Source organism: Protopterus annectens, chromosome 1.part1, assembly GCF_019279795.1.
Source record: "Protopterus annectens isolate FY-2018-M chromosome 1.part1, PAN1.0, whole genome shotgun sequence".
Classification (NCBI taxonomy): Eukaryota; Metazoa; Chordata; order Ceratodontiformes; family Protopteridae; genus Protopterus; species Protopterus annectens.
The window spans coordinates 180,103,645-180,120,931 of NC_056726.1; the positions used below are offsets into that span (position 1 = coordinate 180,103,645).

The following is a 17,287-nucleotide window of genomic DNA, read 5'->3' on the forward strand; positions in this document are numbered from 1 at the left end:
TCCGATGCAGAAGCAGCTTTGCAAGTGCCGGTTGGCGTTCTGAAATTTTTCGATTCCGGAGTTTCAGACCGACTCAAAGTTGGCTAAGTACCCCGTTGGGGAATATTTTAGTTTTTTCTTGCCTCAGTGGTTTACCGGATGTCAGAAAAGTGAATAATTGTATTTCTTGTGGGAAACAAATACCATAGAGATTACCATACTTTGTGTATTCCTTGTTTAGGGCCTGAGCACGACGTTGTTGGGTGCCGCTTTTGTGCTAGATTCAATAAACGCACTATCAAGAGAAGGTTAGATTGTGCCAGGTTAGTCTTCGGGAAGCGGTGCAATTATAAAATGCCGTCGGATGCTCCGACGCCCGCTTCTCAAGAAGCGCAAGGACAAAGCTATTAAGCCTAGGCTAGAAGAACCGTCCGTCCGGACGCCGGTTCTTTAGAGGTGTCGGTGGAGCCGGTGGTTCCACCGGAGGTTTCTTTGGGTTCCCAGGGGGAGACTTTATTGTTGCAGGATGTGGCCTCTCAGGAGGCAGGTCAGGCTGAAGGGGCTTCTCAGGCTACTATACTACCCTCTCTTCCTAAGGTGGTTAGGCCCTCTCCTTCTGTTTCCTAGGCTTCTCCCAGAGGCAGACCAGGTTTAGCTTCAGTTGGTGTCACCCCTAGTTCTTCTGGAACTGTGTCCAAGAAGCATATGCTTAAAATGGCAGAAGATTTGATTACTTTGATTAGGGGTTCCTTGCCCCCTCCTGATAAGAGGCCTAGGGTGGAGCCTGAGTTAGGTAGTTTTGAGCAGGCTTCGATGTTTCAGAGTCTTCGGCTGAAGACTTGCAGGAGTATTCTCCTTATTCTGATTCTGAGGTGGATGATTCTACTCCTTCTGCTTCTCCTCCTGAGGATTTTTCATTTTCGGAAACTCTTCATTCCATGAGGGAACATTTTAAGTGGGAAGGTCAGGACTTCTCTGATTCCAGGAAAAGGCTTAGGGAATTTTTGTTTTTACCCCAGCATAGGCCTTTGGCTATACCTCCTGTGTTGGATGTGGTAGAAGATGTTTTTTCAGAGGCTTCTCTTAATCCTGATTCTTTGCCTCCTGCTCCTGTTAAACCCGAAAGGTATTACAGGGTGCCTGAAGCTCATAAGTATCTTTTAAGAGTCCTAGGGCGGACCCAGAAACTGTTAGCCAGGGGCCTAAAGGTGTTAAGGCTTCTGTTGTCAAGAATCCGGTTCCTTCTGATAAAGAGGCCAGGGCTTTGGATAGATGGGGAAAGAAAGTTTATACTTCCTCCACTCTAGCTATGAGGGCCTTGAATTGCCAGTTTCACATGTTGAAATACCAAAATTATCTCCTTTCACAATTGAAGTCTAAGGTTGATGCTCTGGCGGAAGGTATTGATTGTAAAGAGTTGCAAGATTTAGTACATGTTTCTGAGCAGGTGGGTAAGCATTCTTTGCAATGTGGTTTTGATGCTGTACAGGCCTCGTCTAGGGTGGCTGCTACTGGGTCTGTTATTCGCAGGCACGCCTGGCTGAGGGATCAGAATTTATCTGACCATGTTAAAACAAGGATTTTAGATGCTCCTTTACAATCTGATGTGTTGTTTGGTTCTCCTGTTGAGTCTGTTTTAAAGAAAATGGAAGACAAGGCTAAGTCTATGCAGACTGTTAAAGATTTTTTGCAGGTTCAGCCTCCAAAGTTTAGTAGAAATTGGCCTGCTAAAGGGTGGACGTATCCTTCTTATGATTCCCAGTCTAGGGGTAGAGCTAGACGTGGTAGGGCAGAGCTCAGGGCTCTTTCAGGCCTAGGACAGGAGTTCTCCTGCACAGTCTTCGGTGAGGGCAGGGGTCAGTCCTTTCGTAAACAGACCCAATGACCTACCTTTTCAGCTGCCAGAGCCTTCTCGTCTGGCAGCACCTTTGGGAGGAAGGTTGGCACTTTTCAAAGAAAATTGGAGTTTAATTACCCAAGACAGATGGGTATTGGATATCATACACCACGGTTACAGGTTTTATTTCCATACCTTGCCTCCTTTCAAAGGCATGCCAGACGTTCCTCCTCCACAAAGAATAGAGGCTCACAAGCAAATTTCTCTGTTACTCCAAATAGGGGCCATTCAGCCAGTCCCTATGCCAGAGGTAGGCCTAGGATTTTATTCTCGCCTGTTCCTAGTACCAAAGAAAGGGAACACGTGGAGACCAATTTTGGACCTATCTATCCTCAACACTTATCTGGACATTCCCAAGTTCAAAATGTTGACGTTACAACAGCTTTTACCTCTGCTGGGCAAAGATCATTGGATGGTAACTTTAGATCTCAAGGAGGCTTATCTTCATGTTCCTATCAGACTGAGTTGCAGGAAGTATCTGCGTTTTCGAGCTGAGAATTCTCATTATCAGTTCTCTGCATTGCCCTTTGGCTTATCTACTGCCCAGAGTGTTCACGAAAGTTCTGGCTCCAGTGATAGCTTTCCTCAGGTTAAAAGGAATACAGATTTATCCTTACTTGGACGATTGCCTGATTCTGGCTCAAGGAAAGGACGAACTTCTTCTTCATTTACACTATGTGATAGCAGTGCTAAGATGCCTGGGGTATTCTGTGAACGAAATAAAGTCCAGTCTAGTACCCTCTCAGGACATGTGCTTTCTGGGTGTGAGACTGAATACAGCATCCCAGATGGCCTTTTTGACCCCGGACAAACAAAAGAATCTTTCCCTTTACTTTCATCAGTTGTCTCATCTGTCCAGGCTGACTGCAAGGACAGTCCTTCAAGCCTTGGGGTTCATGGCATCTTGTATTCTGGTGCTTCCCAATGCCAAACTGCATATGAGGAAGCTGCAATGGTATCTCAAAAATGTATGGACACAGCACTGCCAGGATTTGGACACTGTCATTCAAATAATACCTTGCATTCAAAAGGAATTTTTGTGGTGGGCTCAGGAATGTCACCTAAACAAGGGACTCTCTGTGACCCGGCCAGAGGCAAGTCAGATTCTAACGACAGATGCCTCAGACATAGCTTGGGGAGCTCATCTGAATGGAAAGTGGATACAAGACAAGTGGCCTGCCAGACTACAGCATCTACATATCAACTTGAAAGAGATGTTAGCAGTCCAGTTTGCATTAATAGCTTTCAAGGATTTACTTCTTCCAGGGCAGGTGTTGATTCTAACAGACAACACAACTGTCATGTGGTACATCAACAAGCAAGGCGGAACACATTCTTATCCCTCTGCAGGCAAGCAATGATTTTGTGGGAGACTGCTCTCAGTTTACAGCTAAATCTTCAGGCAAGGTTTCTGCCAGGAGCACAGAACTCCTTAGCAGATGTGTTGAGCAGACAAATTATGGATCCCCACGAGTGGAAATTGGATCCTCATGTATTTCAGAAATTGACAGTGTCATGGGGAACTCCAGACATAGATCTGTTCGCTTCTCCACTGAACCACCAGCTGCCAAAGTTTTGCACAAAAAGGTTTCATCCCACAGCTTGGAAAGTGGATGCTCTTTCTTTCAATTGGAGCAATCTTCATGTGTATGCCTTTCCACCTCTGCCTCTCCTCCCAAAGGTACTACTGAAGGCCAGACAAGACAAACCAAGGATGATTTTGATAGCTCCAGATTGGCCTCGACAGCATTGGTACCCATTACTGAGAAGCCTGGTACGGAAGCCTCCATGGCCTTTACCTTCGATTCCACACCTGTTGTCTCAGGGGAACAGTCATTTGCTCAATGTCAAGCTTCACTCTCTGCACCTAACAGCCTGGCATATTCTGTTTTGAACCGTAGTGGGCCTCCACTTCCACAGCAAGTTTTGAATGTTATTTTGGAAGCTAGAAGGCCTAGTACAAGGAAAGTGTACGCAGATAAATGGAAGAGATTTTTATTTTGGAGTGCAGCAAAGATTTTGATATTTCGAGCCTAATTTAAGTGTGGCTCTTCAATATCTTACTGAGTTACTGGACAAAGGTTTGTCCTTCTCTTCTATTAAAGTTCATGCTGCAGCAATTTCAGCTCACTATGATTGTGACCCACCATTGTTTTCTCATCCTTTGTTCAAGCAATTTCTTAGAGGGGCAAAGAATATAAGACCCCCACGAAGAGCTCCTACGCCTGCTTGGGATCTCAATTTTGTGTTGGAGAAACTCACTCTACAACCTTTTGAGCCTGCAGCTACTGCTGAATTAAAGTTTTTATCATGGAAGACTGCTTTTTTGTTGGCTATTACCTCTGCAAGAAGGGTTTCTGAGTTGCAGGCCCTTATGGCGGTTGAGCCTTTCTTAATTTTCCATAAGGATAGGGTATCTTTACGTACTAATCCTTCCTTTATGCCTAAAGTGGTTTCTAGTGTGGCTTTAAACCAAACTATTCATTTGCCTACTTTTTATGCAAATCCCCAAAATAAAGGGGAAAAGATTTTGCACACTTTAGATGTACACAGGCAGTTGCGATATTATTTGGACAGAACTAAGGGGTTCAGGCAGTCTCCGCAGTTATTTGTTTCTTTTGCTTTGAGTTCTCAGGGCAAGCCTGTGTCTAAACAAACTATTTCTAAGTGGATTGGGTTTTGCATTGCTTTCTGTTATTCCCATCATGGCAAGGAGATTCCAGCTGGGATTAGGCCTCATTCCACTAGAGCTACTGCCACTTCGACAGCTTTTTTGAGGGGGGTGGCAACTAAGGATATTTTGGAGGCAGCTACTTGGAGTTCAGTGCATACTTTCTCTAGGCATTATCACCTTCCACTTTACTCTAAATCCAGGGCTGGTTTTGCCACTGCTGTTTTGCAGGGCATTTTGGCAGCTCCTGCTTCCTTATAGTTTAGCCATCCACCCTTACCTCTGCTTTGGGATTCTACCCAAGTGTAAGGACTGCAGCAATGTGAGATGAAGAACATAGTACAGTTTTGTACCTACCATAAATGTAGATGTTCGAAGATCCACATTGCTGCAGTCCAATTTACCCTCCCTCCTTCCCCTCTTGGAGGCGGTTGTGTGGGTTGGGTTGTTAATAGGATGTATAGTGTATATATTGTACATATTATTAGTGCTAGGATGGTTGGTTGTTGGTTTGCTGTCTTTTGGTTTTGACCTTTATTTCTAGGGTCTTCTGACATCTGGGGCAAGAAAAGACTGAGGATATGACGTCGGTCATGTCATTTGTACCCTGACGTCCTGATGTCAGTCAAATGCGCCTTGACCGACATCAGCCTTATACTTTGATAGTCGGGCCGACCGAGGACAGCGGACTACCCAAGTGTAAGGACTGCAGCAATGTGGATCTTCGAACATCTACATTTATGGTAGGTACAAAACTGTACTTTTCTCTGCTCATCTCAAAAAAAAAAAAAAAAATTTATATTTTATCGTTATTAGTTTTTTATTATATATTTTTATATCTGCATGCTGATTTGGACTGTCTTAAATTTTAGGTTGACTGATTTTTTACTTTGTATTAAAATTTGGAGCTTTTCTCCCCGGGCCTCTACTGAAAATGGACATATATCCAGTTAGACTAGCCCGGTCAACAAATGTAAAATAAAAAAATAAAAATAAATAAATTTAAGTTACCTGGCACTTGCTCACTAAAGCAATTATATAAGTCAGCACTAAAAAATTAAAAGCACTACACCCTCACAAACTCCCCTTGAGTACCTTGTTCCCCATTGGCCCTTTTTTCAATTATAAAGGCATTCCCAATACTATTCTAGCATGTCCAAAGGTCAGTTGTCAATCTCCTCTCCGGTCTAGCTGGTGAATCTGGGAAACTTGAGGCAATGTTACAACTGCCTCATGTACACAGACAACCCTCTACTCCTCCCAACAAATTCCAACACATGTGAGAGATGCAACCATATTGCCAAACTGGAGGCTAAGCTCTCTCAACTCAGTACTGGCGTAATCAGTCAGGAGGAGAAGGAAACCGCACTCACTGCAATTCCAGTCTCACATAGACCTACCACAACAGCAAACCAAACACATAAACACACAAAAACATACTCGGAGGCTCTAAATAAAAACCTGCCTAAGCAGCAGAGACCTCCAAAGCATACACCCAAGCTACCGCTACCCCAAAACAAAACACGTGCAACACATAGCTCACAAAGCCAGTGTGCCGAACAGTCACAGCCCTTAAGGCTAAACAACACACCTGATACACTTGTAATAGGTGACTCTATTGTCAGGCACACTGACATCCCACTCACCAGACTGAACAAGGAGAAGGTCACGGTGAGCTGCCTGTCGGGTGCTAGGATCCGCCACATAACACAAGCACTCAGGTCACTCCAAGGCAAGTACAAATATGACTCATTGTCCATGCTGGTGTGAATGACCTTAGACGTACCTCCCTGGACTACATGAAAAGAGACATAGAGGAGCTCTCTGAGCATGTAGCCCAGGCCAGTATGACCCTGACCTTCAGTAGCATCTTACCCTCACCAGAATAATGCCACAATATGAAGACAAGATGATCAATTTCAACAATTGGCTTAAGTATTGGTGTCATTCAAAGGGGATCCAATGCCTGTCAGCCTGGGATGACATGCTCGACAAGCCACGATGCTTTGCTAGGGACGGCTTGCACCTGTTACCCCTGGGCTTTCAGATATTGGCAAAGGCTCTTGCTACCCCCATAGTGCCTTTTTTAGGCAAGGCTCAAAAGACAAACCCACCTCCATAGGTATCACAAGGGATAAGAAACTAAGAGTAATGCTACTCAACGCCAGAAGTCTAAACCTCAAGATGCATGCACTCGAAACTCTCCTTAGCATGGAGAACATCGATATCTGTGCAGTAACAGAAACCTGGTTCAAGGCTCCCAAGAGCACCCCAGCACTACCAGGTTATACCTCATACCATGCTTTTTGGCCCCAAAACTTGGACTGAACCACAAAAGGAGGGGGAGTATCAATATTCGTCAAAGATACCCACACCACCAGATTGGTGGCACAGCACGAAGCATCAGAGACTATCCATGTGCAACTAACAGTGGGTAAAACTGCCTTCCAGTTTATAGCCTGCTACAGACCACCCTCCCAAACCCAGGAACCTCACTCGGCCTTCCTGAGAACACTGGAAAATATGAAGGTCTCTCCAAACACCATTATATTGGGCCACTTCAACTACCCAAACATAGACTGAGAGCATTACTCTAGCTCCAACACCCTAGCCCAAAGGTTCCTAGAATTTATAAGCTTAAATGCTATGGAACAGCTTGTTACCACTCCCACAAGAGGGGAAAACATACTGGACCTGATCATCACCAACATGGGGACTCTATGCTCCAGACCAGAAGTGTATCCCACACTGGTAAGATCAGACCATAAACTAATCTCACTGGATATTCACATCCCGACTCCACCCCCTGCCCAGAAAACCACAGTGAAAAACTTTTCTAAAGCAAATTTCACACTCATCAAAACCGAGGTGGAATCCTTCAAAGCCCCCGGGCCTGTGGAAAATATGGCCCAGACTGCAGAATCCTTTATAAACGCATTCTATGAACACCTTCAGGAATGCATGGATCATGCAATCCCAAATAAAACCAAGACCCAATCCTCCAAAGGCAGACGTCCTGTCTGGTGGACCCCAGCCATAAACAAACTATACAATAGAAGGAGGAAGCTACTACATGACAGAGCAAAATCCCAAAAAGGGAAGGCATCTCTGATCAGTATTAGCAAAAACTACGGGCACTCATAAAATTGTCTAAGGCCAGCTTCGAGAGAAAAATTGCACAGGACACTAAGGATAATCACAAGGCTTTCTTTAGTTATGTTAGGAACCTGGGTGGGAATTCCCAGATATGCTCAGAATTAGTCCAAAATGACAAAAAATACACCGAACCCACAGACATTGCCAACATCCTAGCTGACAGGTTCAGCGCAAACTCCCCCCACCAAAAGGGCAAATATCTATCCCAGCAGAGGGCTGTCCCCCTGACATCTCAGATGCTCAGGTAAAGAGCCGCCCTCTCCAAAGCAAAAAGCACAGCATCAATGGGACCAGACGGTGTCCCAGACTGCGTCCTACATGAACTCCAAGAAGAGCTAAACCCAAACCTAAAACTACTGTTCAATCTCAGCGTTACTACAGGATATGTACCCAAAGAGTGGCGTACAGCAACAGTGGTCCCTCTCCACAAAGGTGGTGCCTCAACGGATCCTGGAAACTATTGCCCCATAAGCCTGACTAGCTTGGTCTGCAAAGCTATGGAAAGGATCATCATAGACCTCATAAATAAAGATATTGGGGACCTACAGACACTGGATCCTACCCAGTTCGGCTTTGTTAAGGGCAGATCCTGCCTCTTAAACCTGGTCGATTTCTTTGAAACAGTCACCAAGGCCATTGATGAGGGGAAGGTGGTCCACACAGCCTACCTGGACCTCGCAAAAGCCTTAGATACAATACCCCACTCGGGCATTATAGATAAGCTCACCAGCTTAAATATAAACCCCTATGTCACTAGATGGGTTGCAAACTGGCTCAAGGACAGAACCCACATGGTTAGAATTGCTGGAGCCATGTCAGACTCCAAACCAGTTACAAGTGGCATCCCACAAGGCTCAGTCCTGGGACCTCTCTTGTTCGGTATACATTTCTCAGAGGTACAGGCCAACATGGAAGGACTGTGGCTGATGAACTTCGCAGATGACTGCAAACTGGGCGCCATAATAGACTCTCCAGCCGACACAAGCATCCTCCAAAAGGGCCTCATAGAAACAGACAACTCGTGCCAGAGCCATGGCCTCAAGCTAAACGCCAAAAAGTGTATAGTCATCCCCTTTGGCAAAAACAAAGTGCCCACAAATTACCACATAGGTGGTAATCCATTAAGTACAGAAGAAGTAATTAGGGACCTGGGGACCCAAGTTGATAGCAATCTCTCATTTGACAACCACGTGGCCAAAGTGGTTAGAAAAACATTTTATATAGCCCAACTAATCATGAAGGGATTCACATCTAGATCAGGGGAGGTCATCGTGCCTCTTTACTCATCCCTCATCAGGCCCATAATTGAGTACAATGCCCCTTTTGGGATGTACCTTACCAGACACCTGCAGCAACTGGAAAGACCCCAAAAGTACCTCACCAAGAGGATCAAAGGGCTCAAACAGATGCCATATGTTGCCTGGTTAAAGAAACTTCAGCTCTACTCAGTGGCATACCGCCTGCTCAGAGGCGATCTGTGCCTGACGTATAAAGCCATGTCCAACCCGGAATTAATGGACATGCTGCACCTCAGGAAATCCAAATCCCATCGAGCACGTGCGAGAGACTTGAACCTCAGCACTGAAATAAATAGGACATGCTGGAGGGACAGATTCATAACCCAGAGGCTCCCTTCACTCTGGAATAAAATCCCAGTCCAGGTTAGGCAGACTCTCATTGACTCTCTTCAAGAGGAATCTTGATGAGTGGATGGGAGATCGTAGGTTTACCCCGGGTATCACTTCTGTGTCACTGTTAGACAGAGGCACAGTATACTAACCTTGAAAAAGGGCATAGCAAAATTAATTTAAAATGGGTGGCGAAAGCCAAACACACTTTGGCTAGGCTTATAAATGCCCTAGGGCAGATAGCCTAGTATGAACCTATGAACCTATGAATGGTGCAATAACAACAATTTGCACCTGAACGTCAATAAACAAAAATCATTATTGACTTCAGAAAGTGCTCTGCCATGCGCCTGCCCCTCAAGATCAATGGTGAAGAAGTGGACAGAGTCCAAACTACCTGGGGGTACGTATATCAGATGATCTTTCTTGGAGTACAAACACAGGCCAGATAATTAAAAAAAGCTCAACAGTGACTACACTTCCTAAGAAGGCTTAGAAAAGCAAAGCTCTCTATGAATGATTTAAATACCTTCTACAGAGGAGCCATCGAGAGCATTATCACCAGCAGATGCACTGTATGGTTCGGTAACAGCAGACTGGCCGAAAGGAAAAAGCTGCAAATAGTAATTAGAACAGGAGAAAAGACCATGGCACTAGTCTTCCTACCTTAGAGGAGCTCTTTGAAATGAGGTGTAAAAAGAAGTCCCGCAAAATACTGAGTGACACTTCTCATCCAGCGTATGGTTCGTTGATTCATTAAACTTGCATCTGGTAGAAAGTTACAGAGTATCCACTGCAGGACCTCCAGATTCATCAACAGTTTTTATCCAACTGCAGCAAGACTCATTAATGCAGATGTAAATCTGGATGTATCATAACTAAAATAGATTGCTATGCTCTCATTCTTTTCCTTTTGTTTTTTTTTTCCATACAGTAATTCTGTTTATTTAATGCATACTAAGATTAATATATTCTCATTCAAGTGCAATTCCAATCACTTCCTTATGTGCTGAATCACCCAATCTCACCTCTGTGTATAGTGTACTTTTCTTTTCATGTGTTAATCATCTAATAGTGTGGCCCAGTGTATATAAATAGTGTACAAGCATGTGTGTCAGCTACTTAGATATTTACTTTTGTACTGTAGTTATTGTTTATTCTTTAATACCTGTTATGTCTGTCTTTTTGTGTTTGTTCTCTCCCTCCTGTAAAGGAGCTGACACTTGAGATTTTGTTTAGGTAGCACTTGTGTTTCCTAAATGACAATAAAGTTTCTTTGAATTTACCCCAGGGTTATAATGTACAGTCTTGCTTAAATTGGGAGATGAGCACTATTAAGTGCTTGAAAAGGGTCTGCTTAAAGATGTATACAGCTAGGCATATTAAGGTCCCAGTGATCACTTGCCTAGTATGTTCCTATGTTTCTACAGATGTATCTTAACTGCTAATGGATGTAGTTTATGCTGCGAAACCGTGGATACCATTATTTATAGTTGCAGTATGTATTAATACTAAATAAAAAAAAAATATATATTGAATAACTGTACAGCATTAATGGAATTGATCCACGTGTTTATTCTAGTTCAGTGATGAAAAGAAGTTGATGAGCTATCATCAGAACTTGCAGGATATCACAGAGGATCAGCTTAGCTTGGCTTCCATTCACTACATGCGGTCCCATTATCAAGAAGCAATAGATATCTATAAGCGGATTCTATTGGATAACAGGTAAATTAAATTTCTCCTTTTCACAGAGCTGACTAGCTTGGATGTAGCTAAGACAAGGCTGTATAAATACATCCTTCCTTTTTTATGCCTTGTACATTTGACAAAATTGTGCTGTTCTGTTTGTTACAGTTTACCTTTCTTATTGATCAGTTGTTAATTTAAAATTAATATGAAATAGCTAAGTGTTACTCAAGCGATGCATACAGTTATCTGACTCGTTCGTGTTTATGGAATGAGCTTTAGTTATACCCGAATGATTAACATTGTTTGGGTCAGAATGTGTCCTCGTTGACAACATTTCTACAGTTTGGCTGTGTAAGCTGTGACATAAGGAGGTACTGCCAGCACAGCTAGCTGGAATTTTGTAAATAATCATATGTTATTTGTGAATATCAACATGATTCATATGCTTGTGTTACTAATGTATTAGAACTGCTGTGTCATATAAGATGGTTTGTACAGACGTGTGCTGAAGAGATATTTTGTAGAGTACTCAGCTTATAGATGTGTCCAAAGTGTACCCTACTGGAAGATAGCAGAAATGTACATAAACTATTATAACTGTGTAAATGTATATATTTTAATAGTGGAAACTGGAACATAGAAGGTTAATTTGCAAAACTTTAGAAAAATAGTTGGAATTAAATTACTTTATAACTGCTCTATAAAAGATGGTTTCAGTGCAGCAAGGAGACCTCTAAAACTAGGGATCCTTCTACATTGTCTTGTAAGTGTTTTATTGATGTTCTTCATACCACATTGCTGCAGTCCTAACACTTGGGTAGTCCGCTGTCCCAGTCGGCCCGAATACCAAAGTATAAGGCTGACGTCGGTCAAGGCGCATTAGTCTGACGTCAGGGTACAAATGCGCATGACCGACGTCATTTCCTCAGTCTTTTTTGCCGCATGGTCCGATGCAGAAGCAGTTTTGCAAGTGCAGGTTGGCGTTCTGAGATTTTCCGAAGTCGGAGTTTCAGACCGAATCCAAGTTGGCTAAGTACCCCGTTGGGGAATATTTTGGTTTTTTCTTGCCTCAGTATTTTACCGGATGTCAGAAAAAGTGAATAACTGTATTTCTTGTGGGAAACAGATACCTCATAGGGATTACCATACCTTGTGTATACCTTGCTTAGGGCCTGAGCACGACGTTGTTGGCTGTCGCTCTTGTGCTAGATTTAATAAACGCACTATAAAGAGAAGATTAGATTGTGCCAGGTTAGTTTTGGGAAGCGGTGTAACTATAAAATGCCGCCGGATGCTCCGGCCCGCTTCGCAAAAAGCGCAAGGACAAAACAGCAAAGCCTAGGTTGGAAGAACCGTCCGTGCACGGACGCCGGGTTCTGTAGAGGGCTTGGTGGAGCCAGGGGTTCAGCCAGAAATTTTTGGAATCCCAGGAGAGACTTTATTACTGCAAGATGTGACCTCTCAGGAGGTAGGCCAGGCGGAAGGGGCTTCTCAGGTAGCTGTTCTTCCCTCCCTTCCTAAGGTGGTTAGGCCCTCCCCTGCTGTTTCCAAGGCTTCTCCCAGGGGCAGGCCAGGTTTTGTTTCAGGTGTTACCCCTAGTTCTTCAGGGTCTGTACCTAAGAAGCATATGCTTAAGATGGCAGAAGATTTGATTACAATGATTAGAGGTTCTATGCCCCCTCCTGATAAGAGGCCTAGGGTGGAACCTGAGCTTGGCAGTTTTGAGCAGTGTTCGGATGCTTCTGAGTCTTCGGCTGAAGACTTGCAGGAGTATTCCCCTTACTCTGATTCTTATGTAGATGATTCTACTCCTTCTGCTTCTCCTCCTGAAGATTTTTCATTTTCAGAGACTCTTCATTCCATGAGGGAGCATTTTAAATGGGAAGGTCAGGATTTCTCTGATTCCAGGAAAAGGCTTAGGGAATTTTTGTTTCTTCCCCAGCATAGGCCTTTAGCTATACCTCCTGTTCTAGTTGTGGTGGAGGATGTTTTTGCAGAGGCTTCTCTGAACCCTGACTCTTTGCCTCCTGCTCCAGTTAAACCCGATAGATATTATAGGGTGCCGGAAGCTCATAAGTATCTTTTTAAGAGTCCTAGGGCAGACCCAGAAACTGTTTCACAGGGGCCTAAAGGTGTTAAGGCTTCTGTTGTTAAAAATCCTGTTCCTCCAGATAAAGAGGCAAGGGCTTTGGATAGATGGGGAAAGAAAGTGTATACTTCTTCCACTTTGGCCATGAGAGCTTTAAATTGCCAGTTTCACATGTTGAAATACCAAAATTATCTCCTTGCACAATTAAAGTCTAAGGTAGATGCTTTGGCGGAAGGTATTGAGTGTAAAGAGTTGCAGGATTTAGTTCATGTTTCTGAACAGGTGGGTAAGCATTCTTTGCAATGTGGTTTTGATGCTGTGCAGGCCTCTTCGAGGGTGGCTGCCACTGGTTCGGTTCTTCGCAGGCACGCCTGGCTGAGGGATCAGAATTTAGCTGAGCATGTGAAAACAAGGACTTTAGATGCTCCTTTACAATCTGATGTGTTGTTTGGTTCGCCTGTGGAAGCAGTTCTAAAGAAAATGGAAGACAAGGCTAAGTCTATGCAGACTGTTAAAGATTTTTGCAGGTTCAGCCTCCGAAGTTTAGTAGAAATTGGCCTACCAAGGGGTGGACATATCCTGCTTATGATTCCCAGTCTAGAGGTAGGTCTAGACGTGGTAGAGGCAGAGCTCAAGGTTCTTTTAGGCCTAGAACAGGGAGTTCACCTGCTCAGTCTTCTGGTGAGGGCAGGGGTCAGTCCTTTCGTAAACAGACCCAATGACCTGCCTTTTCAGCTGCCAGAATCTTCTCGGCTGGCAGTACCTTTGGGAGGAAGGTTGGCACTTTTCAAAGAAAACTGGAGTTTAATTACCCAAGACAGATGGGTATTGGATATCATTCACCATGGTTACAGGTTTTATTTCCATACCTTGCCTCCTTTCAAAGGCATGCCAGACATTCCTCCTCAACAAAGGAAAGAGGCTCACAAGCAAATTTCTCTGTTGCTCCAAATAGGGGCCATTCAGCCGGTTCCTGTGCCAGAAAGGGGCCTAGGATTTTATTCTCGCCTGTTCCTAGTACCAAAAAGGGGAACACGTGGAGACCAATTTTGGATCTGTCTATCCTCAACACTTATCTGGACATTCCCAAGTTCAAAATGTTGACGTTACAACAGCTTTTACCTCTGCTGGGCAAAGATCACTGGATGGTAACTTTGGATCTCAAGGAAGCTTACCTTCATGTTCCTATCAGACTAATTTGCAGGAAGTATCTGCGTTTTCGAGCTGGGAATTCTCATTATCAGTTCTCTGCATTGCCCTTTGGCTTATCTACTGCGCCCAGAGTATTCACAAAGGTTCTGGCTCCAGTGATAGCTTTCTTCAGGCTAAAAGGAATACAAATCTATCCTTATTTGGACGATTGCCTGATTCTAGCTCAAGGAAGGGATGTGCTTCTTCAGCATTTGGAATATGTGATAGCAGTGCTAAGATGCCTAGGGTATTCTGTGAACGAAATAAAGTCCAGTCTAGTACCCTCTCAAGACATGTGCTTTCTGGGTGTGAGACTGAATACAGCAACCCAGATGGCCTTTTTAACACTGGACAAACAAAAGAATCTTTCTCTCTACTTCCATCAACTATCTCATCAGTCCGGGCTGACTGCAAGGACAGTCCTTCAAGCCTTAGGGTTCATGGCATCTTGTATTCTGGTACTTCCCAATGCCAAACTGCATATGAGGAAGCTACAATGGTATCTCAAAAATGTATGGACACAGCACTGCCAGGATTTGGACACTGTCATTCAAATAATACCTTGCATTCAAAAGGAATTTTTGTGGTGGGCTCAGGAATGTCACCTAAACAAGGGACTCTCTGTGACCCGGCCAGAGGCGAGTCAGATTCTAATGACAGATGCCTCAGACACAGCTTGGGGAGCTCATCTGAATGGAAAGTGGATACAAGACAAGTGGCCTGCCAGACTGCAGCATCTACATATCAACATGAAGGAGATGTTAGCAGTCCAGTTTGCATTACTGGCTTTCAAGGATTTACTTCTTCCAGGGCAGGTGTTGATTCTAACAGACAACACAACTGTCATGTGGTACATCAACAAACAAGGGGGAACACATTCTTATCCTCTATGCAGGCAAGCAATGATTTTGTGGGAGACTGCGTTAAGCTTGAAACTGAATCTTCAAGCAAGGTTTCTGCCAGGAGCACAGAACTCCTTAGCAGATGTGTTAAGCAGGCAAATCATGGATCCCCACGAGTGGAAACTGGATCTTCATGTATTTCAAACATTGACAGTGTCATGGGGAACTCCAGACATAGATCTGTTCACTTCTCCACTAAACCACCAGCTGCCAAAGTTTTGCACGAAAAGGTTTCATCACACAGCCTGGAAAGTGGATGCTCTTTCTTTCAGTTGGAAAAATCTTCATGTGTATGCCTTTCCACCTCTGCCTCTCCTCCCAAAGGTACTCCTAAAGGTCAGACAAGACAAGCCAAGGATGATTTTAATTGCTCCAGATTGGCCTCGGCAGCACTGGTACCCATTGCTGAGGAGTCTGGTAAGGAAGCCTCCATGGCCCTTACCTTTGATTCCACACCTATTGTCTCAGAAGGACGGGCATCTACTCAATGTCAAGCTTCACTCTCTTCATCTAACAGCCTGGCATATTCTGTTTTAAACCATAGCAGGTCTCAGCTTCCTCAACAAGTTTTGAATGTGATTATGGAAGCCAGAAGACCTAGTACAAGGAAAGTGTACGCAGGAAAATGGAAGAGATTTTTATTTTGGTGTGCAGCAAAGGATTTGGATGTTTCTGAGCCAAATTTGAGTGTGGCTCTTCAATATCTTACTGAGTTATTGGACAAAGGTTTGTCTTTCTCTTCCATTAAGATTCATGCTGCAGCAATTTCAGCTCACTATGATTGTGACCCACCATTGTTTTCTCATCCTTTGTTCAAGCAATTTCTTAGAGGGGCAAAGAATATAAGACCCCCGTAGAGCTCCTACTCCTGCTTGGGACCTCAATTTTGTGTTGGAGAAACTTACTCTACAACCTTTTGAGCCTCGGCTACTGCTGAGTTGAAATACTTGTCATGGAAGACTGCTTTTTGTTGGCCATTACTTCTGCAAGAAGGGTTTCTGAATTGCAGGCCCTTATGGCGGTTGAGCCTTTTGATTTTCCATAAGGATAGGGTATCATTACGTACTAATCCTTCCTTTATGCCTAAGGTGGTTTCTAGTGTGGCTTTAAACCAAACTATTCATTTGCCTACTTTTTATGCAGATCCCCAAAATAAGGGGAAAAGATTTTGCACACTTTAGATGTACACAGGCAGTTGCGTTATTATTTAAGCAGGACTAAGGATTTTAGGCAGTCTCAGCAGTTGTTTGTTTCCTTTGCTTTGAGTTCTCAGGGCAAGCCTGTGTCAAAACAAACTATTTCTAAGTGGATTGGGTTTTGCATTGCATTTTGTTATTCCCATCATGGCAAGGAGATTCCAGCTGGGATTAGGCCTCATTCCACTAGGGCTACTGCCACTTCAACAGCATTTCTAAGGGGGGTGGCAACTAAGGATATTTTGGAGGCAGCTACTTGGAGTTCAGTGCATACTTTCTCTAAGCATTACCACCTTCCTCTCTACTCTAAATCTAGGGCTGGTTTTGCCACAGCTATTTTGCAGGGCATGTTGACAGCTCCAGCTTCTTTATGATTTGCCAGCCTCCCTTACCTCTGCTTTGGGATTCTACCCAAGTGTTAGGACTGCAGCAATGTGGTATGAAGAACATAGTACAGTTTTGTACCTACCATAAATGTAGATGTTCGAAGATCCACATTGCTGCAGTCCAATTTACCCTCCCTCCTTCCCCTCTGTGTTTAGGGGTGGTTGTGTGGGTGGGATTGTACCTTTCTGACTTTGTATATATATTGTACATATATTTGGTACAGGGGTGTTTGGTGTGTTGTTGTTTTTTGGTTTGGCCTTATCTTTTTAGGGTCTTCTGACATCTGGGGCAAGAAAAGACTGAGGAAATGACGTCGGTCATGCGCATTTGTACCCTGACGTCCTGACGTCAGACTAATGCGCCTTGACCGACGTCAGCCTTATACTTTGGTATTCGGGCCGACTGGTGAAGCGGACTACCCAAGTGTTAGGACTGCAGCAATGTGGATCTTCGAACATCTACATTTATGGTAGGTACAAAACTGTACTTTTTATGTCTT

At 43.9% G+C, this 17,287-nt stretch overlaps 1 protein-coding gene across 1 annotated transcript in view; it reads left to right on the plus strand.

The window, feature by feature from the left end:
* Window positions 1–17,287, plus strand: part of TTC26 (tetratricopeptide repeat domain 26) — a 2,373,990-nt gene that overhangs the window by 577,245 nt on the left and 1,779,458 nt on the right. Inside the window, exon 6 of the mRNA XM_044073993.1 lies at window positions 10,914–11,059. Coding sequence (XP_043929928.1) covers window positions 10,914–11,059 — 146 coding nt within the window. The remainder of the gene's footprint in view (window positions 1–10,913; window positions 11,060–17,287) is intronic.